Source organism: Battus philenor, unplaced genomic scaffold (genome assembly GCF_028537555.1).
Source record: "Battus philenor isolate CCGP_79_NKW_IND1 unplaced genomic scaffold, ilBatPhil1.0.hap1 SCAF_23, whole genome shotgun sequence".
Classification (NCBI taxonomy): Eukaryota; Metazoa; Arthropoda; class Insecta; order Lepidoptera; family Papilionidae; genus Battus; species Battus philenor.
Genome location: NW_027181686.1, coordinates 4,884,499 through 4,899,490, shown reverse-complemented (window position 1 = coordinate 4,899,490; position 14,992 = coordinate 4,884,499). Strand labels below are relative to the sequence as shown.

The window sequence follows — 14,992 nt, the reverse complement described above, 5'->3', positions numbered from 1 at the left end:
AATTTAACATATGACTATGAGAAGATAACGAAAAAAAAATAATTTCTGCTTTTTATTAACTTTAGTATAATAAATTTATTTGTGCATATTCTTAACATAGCTTTGTAACAGATATTATAAATCATTTATTATAGTCATATAAATATCATTTTGAGTATTACGTATGTATTTCAGGTTATAGTTGTATGAATATATTGACGTGAACATTAATTCCGTCAAATCTTGAAAATAAAACAAATAAAATTTGATTTCCTGTAAAAGTTTGATTATCATACAATATATTTCTATTAAAATTGTCCATTTCTGGATTTATACCATTTATGCGTGAATTTTCATTATTACTTATTAATTCATCATCGCTATTTACGTATTGTTTTCTATTGTAAGGACATTTTTCTGTATAATATTTTTTAAATCTATTTGATATTGTTTTATTTTCTGTTGCCGAGTCGGACTTTGTTATCAGTCCGTTTAAATTGCGGGATCAGAGTCTCTTATGCGAATCTGTACTAGAACTCTTTAAGGAACCGAATCGCCTCGTATGCGACGATGCAGGCGTCGTTTCTCTGTCTAGACTTGCTGCCCGTAGTATCAAACCTCTTGACTGATGCATGGTTAAGTCTCGCGTCGTCTGGTTAGAAAACCAATAAAATAATTTAATTAATATACCTCTGTACATTAAAAATAGTCTATCGCTTTATAGGAAATTACATATCTTAATTCAAAATGATATCTGAACCATGGAATGAATCCAATTTTCAAACAAGAAAGTAAACTAAATAATTAAAATACAGAATTAAAACGTTAATAAAATAATGAAAATCTTAGACTAAAGATTTAGACTGTAGTATAAATTTGATTGAACACAATAAGTCTTTAATTATCAAGTTGTAATTAATTACCTAGGTCTGAAAAAGTTAACACTTTCCAGTACGAATCTTTATTTTTTTAAAGAATTATTTAGTGTATTATTTGCAATGTATACGTCGATGCCATTTACCTGTTCTCTCAAAGATGCTTGACGGTGTTGTCGAAGCTCCGTTATTGAATGAGCGCCCCTTTCAGAGAATGACGTTTCCAACGATCTCTGCGATGCCTCGGATATAGATTGCGAGAGAAGGTGAGTGGTGGATGACGAGTTTGAATCGTCAATGTTTGAAAAATCATCGGGACTATCTTCTCTTTGCGGCGTGTCGGATTCCTGCATCAAAGATTTAAAAGTTTTTTTTTATCTAACTCTCACACACACTTCTCACAATGAGGCTTTGTTCGGAAATCATCTTCTCCTAACATGATTACAAAATTGCAGGTTATGCTATATTAGTAAAATGAACGCCTATCGTGCAAAAAACGGTTTTTTATAAAGATATACTTTTTTAAATAACTATATTTATAATTATGTTTAATATTCTTTTACTTAATTTGCAAGAGCCTTACACCCAGTTTTATTTTCGGAAGAAATATTCTTTACAGAATATATCCTTAGACAAACCTTAGAGCATCAACTGGCAATCCTACCCATTGTGTAGTGATTAGAAAATTAACTAAGTTGTTACATGGTTGATCTCTTCTTAAAAAAATACTAGGATTTGTTACGAAACGCTTCACTACACCTATTCATTGGAATTAGAATTTCGGGGGATTCTCAACTTATCACAGAACCGTTGCTTTTTAAAGTGATACCATTTGGTATTGCTACCCAGGCTTCAGTGAATACTAAAGGCCTCCACAATAAAATCGGATTTGACACTTGATACTTAATACATTAGACAGGCCGTCAATAGATTAATATATTAAACTTTATATACAGGTGATTTCGTTTTAGTTGTAAAAGTTGTAAAGGTAAATTTTTTAATGCTTCCTGTTTTAAATTTCCCTTTATCAAGCGATCTCTGTGAAATACGTTTACATAATTTATTTTTTTCTGTTGGAATCCGACAAGGCAATGATTTCTGGTAGTTCAAAGTTTTTATAGACAGTTAGTAAACAATACTTAATTTATATATGTTGCTATCCGTATTTTGGAAACTATTTTTCTTATTTTATTTTCTTAACGTTATTTTATATTTCTGAAATCATTAAAATTTTGCATCAAGCTGTACCCTACTTTATTTCACAGTAAAAGAAATTTTCATCCCTTAAAAAGCACGGCATAACCAATCATCCGGTTTACGACAAAGTGACGAGGCTACCAGAGTAAAACTGTAATATTGATATTAAAAGGGATTAAGTTTTAAAAACAGCGACTTTGGAAGGCTTTAAGTCTGATCTTGATGACCATTTTATCTTTAAGTGGTGTTAAAAGTGGCAAAATAAACTTTTCAAACTTATAAGCACTTTGAAATTGAGGTATTCAGTAAATTTTGTTTGGGTCTTAAGACGAGTAAGGAAGTTTTATTGAAGGAAAAGTTTAATCGAATTGCTAATTCAACTTTATCCCGTAATTGTTTTGTGAAAAACTACTCTTTTGAGCTAAATGAAGTATAGAACGTTTTAACGCAACAATTTATGATATTTGACTACAATTTACAATATTTATCTCCACAAGCTATACATGTGAAAACGGATATCTATTTACCTTGGTTTATACATCTGTTTCTAATGCTTTATAGTAAGTAATAATGACAAAAAAAAGAAATTAAAAATATTAAATCGCATTTGACAACTCTCTTTAAATTTCGCGCCTTTAACAATTCGCTATTATCGTTCAACATCTAATCTGTATTCATTTACTCCAAAATTTATTTATTAATATTCAATAGTATCTACTATATACTGTACATAATTTATTCAAAACCATAATTCATCCGTATGAGTCAAATATCAATCATTATCAGCCAATAACTTTTTTCAGCTATTGCTAGAATATATATTTTCATATTTGATTATCGTCCAGACGTACCCACCTCTTCTAAATCCCTAAGAGTGGTCGGATAGTGATGTCTTCTAGATTCTTCCCTCTCTTTCTCACGTTCTCTCTTCTCAAGTTCATTGGCTAACATCATTACTTCCCAATCACTTCCACCGCCTGAAATTACTAAAGTACAATGTTAATCTTTCATAATTTATTGCAACATATCTTAATATGAAAAATTGCTAGTTGTGTACCCAATAAAATAAATCACCAAAATTGTCATTGTGTCATAAATTTACTATCATATTTTTAAATTCAAAGGGTAAATATTTTATATAATAGGTAATTACGTATATCGTAGCCACTCGTACAAGTTAAAATATATCTGTTCCATATTTAAATTTCCCTCTAACTTATAATTGTATGTATATAAATAGTAAAAATGTAAAGTTAATTAACAATGACATTTACATTCAAAATAGTCAGTCAAAGAACTCTTTGACTAGGTACTTTAAATGTGAATATTCATATGTTTCATAATAACATCACCTCGTATTGGTGAAGTACTTCCATGGCTGTAGCTACTGGCACGGGTTCGACGTGAATTGTTTTCTACGAATTCCTCGAAAACAGGTGTCCTCGGTATCGATTCATTATCGCTGCTAGATGATGTTGATGTCCTTTAAATATATAACGTAAGTAAAATATAATATCGAAGGAAAAAAAAAATTAATTAGAAAAAATTGTATTACGTATCACTCCAACTGTAATCGCTGCCAATATCTAGTACTACTTCATTGCAACTGTTCGTCGGCTTAGATTGTCCTGCGCGATTATAGCCAAAGAATGAGCCCAAGCTGAATTTGCGTTGTTGCCGTTGACCACGTTCTAATAAAAAACAATATAGAAGTTATTTATTAAAGGGGTGCAAGATTATAGTAAGTCTTTTTGAACAAAAGTCGAATATATCCGACAGTAAAATATTTTTTCTTCACCTAAATAGTTTTGCATAGAAATCAGTTTTGGTTTAAAGGTGCAACTGTTAGTAAAAATCTTTAAAATCAAGGTTAAGATGAAAAGAAAATAATAAAAGAATAAATTTTGACTTAGTCATATTTTAGACACTATGTCTTGGGGCAGTGATGTTAAAATAGGAAAACATTGCTAGTAAAATGTTTCCTATTTAAAAATGATACTTCAAAAGTTAATTGTAAAGGTTTATTTTTTATTGTAAAGGTTTTTTTTTATTTATTGCTACAAGATTTCTTTATTTACATGGTACTGCCTCTCTAGAGTTGGTCTTATTTTTGTTCCTGTCAATTAATGTATTGTTGTTGAAACATGTACTGTTCTATTTATGTTTTACATTTTATTTCTGTATTATTTCCATTTTATATACTTAATTTTAAAAGGACGTTTTAAACATTATAAAGAAACATACTTCTGTCTTTTCTGCCCGTATGATGCATTCCGGTGTCAACCGAAAGGGTTTTTTTAATTTTCGTTTTAGTGTTATCCAAGTGTGTACCGAAAAAATGAAAAGGATGGATTCCTCGTTTTGATGTTCGAAGACTAGACTGTTCCGGACTAAGCAAGGAGCGGTTTTCTGAAGTCATTTGCGGGGATATAGGCCTGTAAACGATATTATTTATATAACTTAATTAATTTTCAAAATAGGTTTGTTAGTTACGAAATCAAGCAATGGACTTTAAATTTTAGTGTTTTTTGAATTATTTTCTGTATAAAACGTTATGTAATATTGCGAAAATTGTATTTTCCTTCTTATTATCGAAACGAACAATATCAAGGACAGCAATTTTTGCCATTTGAAACCTATAAATTAGGATTAAATTATTTAGATACCTGGTTAGGTCTTGCATTTCCATGTTTTCTTGATCACTTTGATCTTCCCACGATTGACGTTGCTTCAACTTGGCAGCTCTTCTTCTCGAATATGTTCCCGCCTTTCCATCAAGATTCAAATCTAATCTCTTAGATTTATTTAAACTCCATTGCTCTTTACTAGATGATGTTTTTTCAGTTTTACTAGATAGAGAATCTGCAAGACTTTGTAATTCTGAATAAGATAATTTAGTTAATTCAATCCCACCAGTCAGTTCTGTGAGTTTTTCTTCAGTTAAATCATCACTAGAAATTGTTTTTTTAGTTGCTGTGATAGTTGCAGATTTAATTTTCGATAACGCTTCATCTTCTTCCGCACTAGCATTTGGAGGAGATGTTGCGAAAACTGTATCTAAGGAATCGCCTCTCTGTAAAACGATATTTCAAAAAGTAAACAATTGTTTTAAGATATTTCAGACACTTGTACTGTATTATTTAAATTAAAAAGTACCATAAATCCTTCTTCCACTCCAGATGCTTCGTCACTTCCGGAACTACCATTTTTCGAACATAACTGATTTGAGCGATAAGCATCGTCTCCTTCGCAGGTTGATTCATCAACTGTTGAACAGGCACCATGCAAGCCCAATTTTTCTAATTCTTGTATTCGTTTTTGTAATTGGCTAATAATTTCATCTCTTTTTCGTACTTCATTTTCTAAACTATTAAACCTAGAAGAATCATTTTTTTAAACAATTAAAAATTATTTTATTTAAAAAGGTCTAATTTTATTGTTAATGTATTTACCTTTCTTGAAATTTACCCTGAACGTCATGTAAATGACCTTGAATCACTTGTTTAATGCCTAAGAGTACTTCTCCAAAATATTCCTGATCTTCTAGGGAACCTATTAAAGAAATATAAAATTATGTAAAACCTTATCCCCGTACCAGAAATTTCGGTAATATTTCATACAATTCTTAGTTCATCTTTAGATATTTCAGTTTCTTTGCCGTATTTGTTTATATAGATCATTAGTAATGTTATTGTTGAATGACTAATGAAATGACAATGGCTGCCACTAACTTGTAAGAAACACATTGTTAAAATAATTTACTTTATTTTTGCTTATAATTTAAATTGTCTCACTAGAATGAATAAAAAGTATTTTCATTCTTGTGAGACCTAATACAGAAATTGTCAACCTCCATTTTTAATTCAGTTATTAGTTTAATGAAATCTCTAATGACATATAAAAAAATTATGTCTTTTTTAGGTTTAATAAAAATTACTACTAACCTCGGAGCAATTTTCTTTGGTTAGTGACGGCAGATATAAACGTAAGCTTAGATTTTTCTGAAGGCACCTTGATTTCTTCAGGTCTCAATGAATTGAGATCATGTGGTGGAGACACTTCGGTTCTTATTTTAATGTCTAAACCTTCATTTGAAACTAAAGATTCATTTTCAGGTCCTACTAATTGGTTAGCTGTTTGTACAATTCCACTTTCAATAGACGTCGGCGTAGATATTCTAGGGATAGGGTCACTTTTAGTTTCAGGAATTTGAAATACGTCGTCATCTATATCTGATGGCGCACTAGCAGGTGGTGATGGTAAAGTATGCCTATGAAATGTTACGCTTTTTGCAAACTTTGAATGTCGTGCCGCATAGCCTTCTAAAGTGGGCGCTCTAATAAGTTTTCGTAACTCATAACTTCTCTCCGGACTTTGTACAGGCGTGACATCTTCAGATAGTTTTTTTAATATTGACTTAAGTGTTCTTCTTTCCAATGTTTCATTTGATTCTCGACTACCACATGAATCTATCGATTTCCTCTTATATTTTCGTTTATCCATTGTGCTACCCTCTGAGTGGCTTCTGGTAAGCGTATCACTTAGTAAGTCCTCTGAAGAACTTGCACAGTCTAAGCTTGAACTTCTTATTTTCACAACTTTCTCCAGTTCAGCTAATTTCTGCCTTTCGTTTAAAATTTTTAATTTTTTTACAAATGGCAGTCCGCCATATTCAGGTGAAAGATCATCAATTGATTTATATTTTTTCGCTTTTGGTAGAAGCATTGTTCCAGCTGTAACAGTTGGTCTACTTATGTCACTCGCTTTTGTAGTATTATTATTTTTTGAAGACGTTGATAGTAAATCTGGACTTTTTTCTTGGACGGGTTCAAAAGGGCCTGTTAGACAAATTTTAGGTTTATCGTGCTTAATATTATCATTATCAATTACTATATTGTTATTATCGATTTTAACCAGCTCTGCTGTGGTGACTACTGGTACGCATATATTGATAGATGGCTCCGCCTTGCCATTCTGACCATGTTCGACGACTACGTCTTTAGAAACTTCAATATCTAATTTTTCTTCTGTACCACATTTACTTTGACTTTTGGAATCTCCTAATATAGCTGCCTTTTTCAACTTAGTCCAGGGCTTTTTACTTTCTTTCTTGGTTTCATCTTTGCATTCCACAGATTGGACTGGTGTTATTTCCGATGCTGTTTTTTCAGAACTCTGTTTACTTTTTTCTGTTGAACTTGTATCAGTTTCTTTGGAAGCAGAACTACTTTGAAGTAATTTTAATTTGTCACGAAAAGTTGAACCGACTGCTTTCGCTGGCGATTTAATTTTACTTACAACAGAGTGAGGAATCGAAATAATACTACTCTCAGTTTTAGGCGTAGGTTCCACTACTGCTGCAGGTTTTTCAGTCGTATCTTTTGTTAAGGGCTGAGAAACCGCAGTGCCATCACTTTGAACTTGAAGAATTTTGTCTTTAAAGCTAACTTTCGGACGCGTAGTGCCATCGCTCGAACCAGAAGAATTTTTTCGTGACATTTTTGCTGTGGGACTATTTAATCTACCCGGAGAACTAGATTCGGAACCTTTTCTATTGGGACTCAACGCTTTTACTGTAGGGCTTAAGGGGCTTTTAATAGAGCTAGGACTAATTGTTTCCGAACTAGATTGCTGGTTGCTATTTGTTGGTGTTAATTGATTTTTTTCTCTTTCTTCTTTAGCTTTTAGTAGTAAAAGCCGTTGTAGTAGGGGAAGACCTGCTCCTATAATTTCTGGTTCCACTTCAGGTGCCGTGCTTGTAGATGGTGTTGGTTGTTGAGTGGAAATAGATGCCATTGATGAAGTTGAGTTTCTTTGTTTGGCGACTTTTTCTTCTCTATCCTATATAGACAAAACAGGAGAAAGTGTATTAAGTGTATTCCGAATAATAGAATTAACTTCTTCGATAAAAATATGTTCACATCAATTCCAATCTACTACTTACTTGTTTTTCTTTCAGTAACTTCAATCTTGACAATAAAGGCAATCCTGCTCCTATAGGAGATACACACTTTTCACCATCTTTACTGCCCGAAGTAGTTTCACCATTGATATCCTGTTAAAATTTGTTGTTTCTTATTAGTAAATACGGTTCTATTATTTTACAGGATTTGACATTTTTAAGGATTCATTCTTTAGTGTGATATTCGCAAATTGGTCTATTGTTATCCTTAAGTACTAAGGGTAACGGAGACACGTTAAATAGAGATTTTTATGAAGATATTCTTCCGTTAATTCAACCATGTACGTGCTATACCTTAGTTCTAGACGTAGAAATCATTAAAACGACAAATTAATTATGTTGAATAGCTTTTAATTAGCAAGTGATTGCCTGAAGGACATGCCACACCTAGTAATACTAATGAGGAGGTATATAAAACTTATGACTTCTACACTTAGAGATTCTTCAAAAACGGTATGGATATAAGCAATAATAATATTACCGAAGTATTTTAAAATGCATATGGGAAAAACTTTATTATTTTTTGTACGTATAAAATTATTTCGAGTTATCAGTATATGGCATAACTGCAGCAAGGATAGGACTGTGGGCAGTGGCGGGTTGCAGTTATAAGACAAACCTCCTGATTATGTGCCTGAGAGTCATCGCTCTCAACTCGTGGCATCCTCCTTAGTACCTTGGCGTCGCCGCCAGTTGTTCTTTCTGAACTCGACAGCGACTGGAGCTCCATCGATTCTCCTGATCTACGCCCGGCGCGTGATCTACTACGAATTGCGTTGCGTATTCCCTGTCACAAAAGAGCACCAATTGGTACCAATTTGGTAAAGTGAATTATTTCTTAAGATATTAGGCAGTGGCGTAGCTAGAATATTTGGGGCCCCTGGCAAAATTGTGGTCAGGTGCCCCCCCCCCCACATTTTTTTACTGAGTTTAAAAATTTTTAGATTTCAAAAACCAATGGCCTTATCTTTTCACGCACATAAGACCATATGGTGTTCTCTTGGGATGTTTTTTTTAAAACTTCATATGGTGTTCTCCTCAAATGAATCTTTTTTTCTGAAAACGCCATATGGTGCTATCTTGAAGGTCAAAATTTACAAAAAAATATAAGGTGCTATCTTGAAGGAAAAACTTTTATCAAACACATATTTAGTTATCTTAAAGGATTAAAAAAACGGGCGTTGGTAGCTTTGGGGAGAGGTCCCAAAAATAAAACGAAAAAATTACCTTGTAAAAAGAAATTAGCCGAAATTTTAAAAATATAATAACATACACCGAACAGGATGCATTTGAACCTGATGACCAACTCCGACTAGTAAATGTTTCTGTAAAATATTGTGAATGACCCACGCATATTGAAAAGGGAAGATTCGCCACGCTATTGACGGACGAATGAGGTGTTCACAGAAAACATGTAGAAAAAGACTTCTCTATTTTATAACACAATTTCGAAAATTAACATATGGCGATTTCGGCCACTATGCGCATTTTATATATACATTGTTTAGGCATGAAAATGAAGTATATTTCGGATGAAACAGATGTTAGCAGGTCTGCGATTTATGGTATAATTCATGGCTTCTCAAATTTTTTCAACTCGCGATACCCTTTCGGTTTATAAGTTTTTCGCGACCCCATTCGATAAAAGATTCCTTAGCGACCCCCTCCGAAAAAGTAAAAAAGGAAAAAGTCTTATAGAAATTCTTATTTTCGAAATCTCGCGACCCCCTAAAATTTTCAGGAGACACGCTAGAGGGTCCGAAACTCAGTTTTAGAAGCCTTGGTATAATCTATATATTTTTTAATAAATTCGATTATTCTTTTTTTAATAGTTATTTCGATAAATTTGGGCCCTTTGATACGATTGCGAAGGTGGACCAACCCCTACATGCAAAAAATAAATGAACATAAACGAATTTTACAAAACGAGAAAATATGGATAATTTGGGCAGTTTGCATATACACTGAGAATAGTGCTCTGAAAGTAACACATAGACATCGTACTGTAGATTGTGTATATTTTGTTAAAGTACATGTTCATTCGGTATCCAAATAGTGACTTATTATTAGAGGTGATACAACCAATTAAGTTCAAACGTTTACGTCGCGAAACAGTCACCACAGTCTACACTTTGTTGACCCTAACGATTTAATAATTCATACACAAAATATCGAATGTTTATGGAAAGTCTTCAAGACTGTTTGCATTAAAACAAATGATTTAGGACTATTGAAATAGCTGCAAACCGTTTCGTTTTCAATAAAAATATGCGGTTAGTTTCCTATTTTAATAAATTCTTGGCCTATTTCATTAAATTCTTGATTTTTAATTTTGGGGCCTCAAATGATACCAACTCCCAAAAAAAATTAAATAATAAAAATGTCTGACTAACGAACCGAATCAGTTTCGGCATATATTAAATTTGTAAATGTTCTTAGGGCCCCACTAGTCTGTAGAATATGTCATTTTTGGCAAAAAAGGCCCCACTGGAGATCTGAACTCTGACACCGCTAGTTAAAATCGTGGTTTTCATTTTTTTTTTAACATTTTTTTGTTCATCAAAAAAAATATTTTCATCATTTGGGTGCCCCCCTTGCCCGTGGTGCCCTAGGGCGACCGCCCCTCTTGCCACCCCCTAGCTACGCCACTGATATTAGGTCATATAATTTTACCATTTTGTATCTTAAAAAGAACATAGATGCCTGTTAATAAGGTTAGATGTTTCTACTTATTGTTAATATTTCGTATTATTAATTAATAATTATTTAGCTAAACTTTTCTCTACTTAGCTCTCCTTTAACTAAAGGATTACCTCTTTCCAACATTAAAAATGTCATCATCGTTATTATTATTTTAGCCGTTAGGCGTCAACTTCGGAACATTGGCCTGTTCTATAGACTTAAAATATTAAAGGTTGAAAGACCTCAGTCGCTTACCTTAAAAATGTACATAGATAAAAATTGTTTCATTTACCTTGACATCCGTTCGTAATTTATGCACTATTCGTTTCGATGTACTGTCGTCACCTCCTTTATCTGGACTTATTTCGCCTATAATTATTAATAATATTATTGAATATATTTAAATATACACAAGTATTTTCTGAGCTTTTAAATTACCTTTTCCTTTTTGTCGAGACATATTTTTTGCTTCTTGTAATCGTTTTCTACCGAGGGTTTGAAGTATTTCTTGTGCCTCGGGATAATCTTTCATGGCTGCCAATACATCTTCCCGTGACAATGAAAATAGTTCAGAGTATCCTACAGAACGTACGTCTGCGGTGCGCCTGTAATGTTGTTAGTGTTAGGAGCCATTTTTCTCTTTGTAATCCTTTTACAAATATAAGATTGTAGCGGTAACTGTTTAATAAGTGTAATAATGTTACATAGTTACGAATATTTTTTACGATTCAAATGGAAATTTTAATAAAAGTCCAAAACCACAATTTTTTTGTCCTTTATGTATTTATTTATTATGACTGTTTTACCGTCGATTGTGAGTCAAATACGTCCGAAAATTATTTGGACATATCACCCATAATGAAGACTTAATGGAACGTTTGGTAGTACAAGAGTAAATGGCAAGCAAGCAATCTCGTGGACACTCTACAAGACAGGCCTCACCAAAACTATGTCTAAAACTCGATAAATTAAAAGTCTCTATCTGATAAATAGCGAGAGCAGCGGGTGCATCTGCACTGAACAGGGCATGATCACGATTCCTTTGATAAGAATACCTAAGAATTATTACCGAGTTTTGTGTTCATTTTTGAACTTGCAGCAATTAGACATTTCATTACTATCCTCAGGGGTTTACAAATAAAGCGAACCTGTAATTTACTTTATCGAGAGTAGATGCTGTCGTTATAATATAATTAACAACAGAGTTAAATCGGAGATTGAATATTGCGTTACACGTTTATAAAACATTGAAGTAGTGTACTTCGGTTTATTTATTAGTAGTATTTAGTTTATTTATTAGTGACGCATTGAAGCTGTATTCATTAGATTTGTGACTTAAGAACATGTGAAAATACAAATATGTTTACGATGTTATTCATACACACTGCAAAACAAATTTCAACTTACTTGTTCAGGCCATCTAGATTAAGAATACCAATTTCTCCGAAAAAATCGCCGGCTTTCATAGTAGTAAGTACACGTCCAGTTTCAGATATTACTTCCAAAATACCATCAGCTATTATGAACATTTCACGAGCTACTTCGCCTGTAGTAAACAAGGGGTAGACTAAATTAAAACAAAAGTCGTAAATATTAAATCAAATTCAAATAGATCTTTTGACAATTAACTCTGAACCCATATATTTAATAAACAAATTACAGAACCTTTTGTAAAAGTTAGGGTTAACATAAACATAATTGTAACCTATTAATTTTTTAAGATCTATTAATAACAAAACTAATTCTTTATTTTTTATACATATTATTTTATTGCATTTTACTGAAGAGTATTGTTTTAGAAAGAGGATGCGTGTAATTCACCATAGGCGTTTGATGAAAGATAATTGTAAATATACAACACAGCACGATCAAAAATCATCATAACTATCGTATTTTTAATTCTAGGATGCGCGTTTTTTTCAACTTATTTTCCTTAACCGCCAGTAAACGATGTTGTAATGCAATTATCAGTAGGATCTGTTCTTGCATCATACGATCATAAGTAATATTCCTCAACCACAGTGATAACTAACTGATTATAAAATAAAGATATTTTATTTTAAATAAATATTACCTTTCCGGCATATTGAATCCCCGGGGGTGAATATATAAGCTTTCATCTTCAAGACCAGGTCGTGCAAAAATTCAGGCTGACATTCTTGAAATATCGTGACCTACATAATAATTATAGAAAATTTAGAATAAATCACTAACTTTAGAACTATGATTGTATGTAAGAACTCTAGTGATAAGACTGTCCATTATATGTTTTATTTTATGTCTTATGATTTTTAAACATTTGATATATTCCTTTGTAGTTATAAAGAGTATTAAACATAGAAAATATATTATACACGGTTTTCAAAAGCAATTAAACTAGAGCTCTTCTCGCTCTGCATTTAAGTAGCAGTAGCAATTTATTGTAGGTGTTTTTATAAGACAAGGTCTAGGTATAGAGCTACGGTCGTATCTTTTCCTTCCCTTAAGAAATAAAGATTTATTAATGCTTTTTTAAGGTCATCAAAATAATTAAAATTATTGTTTGTTCGTGACGAAGTCAGTGTTTGTCTTAGTTGCATTTATAGTTTCCTCACATAGAAGTTTTCGGAGTGGCTTCGATGTAAAGAGGGCAATTAACCTTTACTCATTATTTTATAATTATACGGGGTGATTTGTTTTATGTGTAAAAGTTTAGAGGCGTAATTGCATATCTCATTTGTCAGCAAAAAGCTTTAAAGTTCACCCGTTTTTAATAATCCTTTAAATCATTAAATATTCTTAGTGAGATAAGGTAACAATTGTAACTAATTTTATATTTCTAAGTTTCTAAGTTTGTACTTTCATACTGCCTTTTGTTACTGTTTATCTCCAATAAAGTAAATAAATAAATAGAGTGATCATTATGAAATATGTTAAATTAATTTATTTCTTTTCTGACAAAAATAAATGATTTTAATATATTTTGGTCAGATTTGAATTTGAATGTTGATAGCGATTGTTCGTTTTTTGGTCATCGTGCATATTATTCACATGGCGTGTACTATACGTTGATTGACAGCAGTTGTTGCATACTTTAAGCATTTATAACTATCACCCTGTTTAAGAAGGCTCCTGGAATACTCCCTGATTTTAGTTCCTGTTATTGTGGTTAGGAATGACTTTATTCACCTTTTTTAGAACGCTTAAATTCACATGTAACGCAAGCTCCGTTTTCAATTTGTCGGGCAGAAGACCCAAGGCCGTGTTAATGTCTCCCCCGCCTTGGATTCGACCGCGCGACCATGAATAATCGTACCAACGTAATACACGTCGCTTCATACCACCAGGCACCTAAAACAAAAGTTTCTTATGATATTTATGTATGTATAGTCGAACGATATCAGAATTCAGGACTCTACTTTTAATCGTCGAGTCACGTGTACTAGATATAAGTCTTTCCTGAAGATTTTGATTTGATTGGTTGGAAGTGGCCTGCAACATGTTAGTGGACATCTTATGCTGCGCTTGCCAGCCCAGTTGAGTTAGTAATAAGTAATTATATAACAAAAAGTGTTTGTTGCTTTTATTAGGACAAAGCCAAGCTTAAAATGACGAGAAATCTTCTGCACGATATTCTCGAAAGAGAAGACATGATTATGTGGAAACCCTTTAGTGGAATCCTTATCGGTAGTTGAATTTAGTACATTCAAGAAATTGCTACGAACATAGCGATGGAATACTTTCCAGCTTACCTTATGGTGTCTCATATAGGTTTTGGCTCCATCAAGCAGTCTTTCAAATTCCAACCTGTTAGCATTTCTGTTGGTGATAACATTTCCCACTTGGCCCACTATGGTGGCAAAAATGAACACGCCGATTAAGTAGCTGACAATAGTGAAGACGTATCTGTAGAATTATAGAAAGCATTACTATATTTGAAACATATGATTGGTGACCATATTTAATGGCAAAGTATTTGTATTTCAACGTGAGATTATATAGCTTTTTTAAATATAATTAAACATGCAAGTGCTTGTAATATTATTAATTGATATTTAACTGACTTATTGACAAAAGAGTGCATAGATAAGTGTTATTTAATATTAATTATTTACGTAAAAACAAAGAGAAATGAAACCAAGCAACAAACACTGTTAACCGTGAAAGACGAATACATTTTATAATGCACTAAAAATGTGTTGTGTGTTATTGGTAGATATAGAATACCATATTTATTTAAAGCTTTAATATTTATTTTTATTTAGTATAATATTGCATATAAAAAAAATAAAAATATAGGTAAAATATAAATATAGGT

At 32.3% G+C, this 14,992-nt stretch overlaps 1 protein-coding gene across 1 annotated transcript in view; it reads right to left on the bottom strand.

Annotated features, from left to right (window-relative positions):
• Positions 1–484: 484 nt before the first annotated feature.
• The window catches only part of Cngl (Cyclic nucleotide-gated ion channel-like), a 135,249-nt gene continuing 120,741 nt past the window's right edge, over positions 485–14,992 (bottom strand). Inside the window, exons 11-28 of the mRNA XM_068767757.1 lie at positions 14,427–14,580; positions 13,864–14,025; positions 12,770–12,869; positions 12,103–12,241; positions 11,134–11,300; positions 10,988–11,064; positions 8,633–8,800; positions 7,996–8,106; positions 5,996–7,892; positions 5,504–5,603; positions 5,208–5,427; positions 4,718–5,124; positions 4,296–4,486; positions 3,607–3,742; positions 3,437–3,534; positions 2,907–3,037; positions 1,001–1,201; positions 485–631 (exon numbers count right to left, since the gene is read on the bottom strand). Of these exons, the coding sequence (XP_068623858.1) occupies positions 485–631; positions 1,001–1,201; positions 2,907–3,037; positions 3,437–3,534; positions 3,607–3,742; positions 4,296–4,486; positions 4,718–5,124; positions 5,208–5,427; positions 5,504–5,603; positions 5,996–7,892; positions 7,996–8,106; positions 8,633–8,800; positions 10,988–11,064; positions 11,134–11,300; positions 12,103–12,241; positions 12,770–12,869; positions 13,864–14,025; positions 14,427–14,580 (4,606 nt within the window). The remainder of the gene's footprint in view (positions 632–1,000; positions 1,202–2,906; positions 3,038–3,436; positions 3,535–3,606; positions 3,743–4,295; positions 4,487–4,717; positions 5,125–5,207; positions 5,428–5,503; positions 5,604–5,995; positions 7,893–7,995; positions 8,107–8,632; positions 8,801–10,987; positions 11,065–11,133; positions 11,301–12,102; positions 12,242–12,769; positions 12,870–13,863; positions 14,026–14,426; positions 14,581–14,992) is intronic.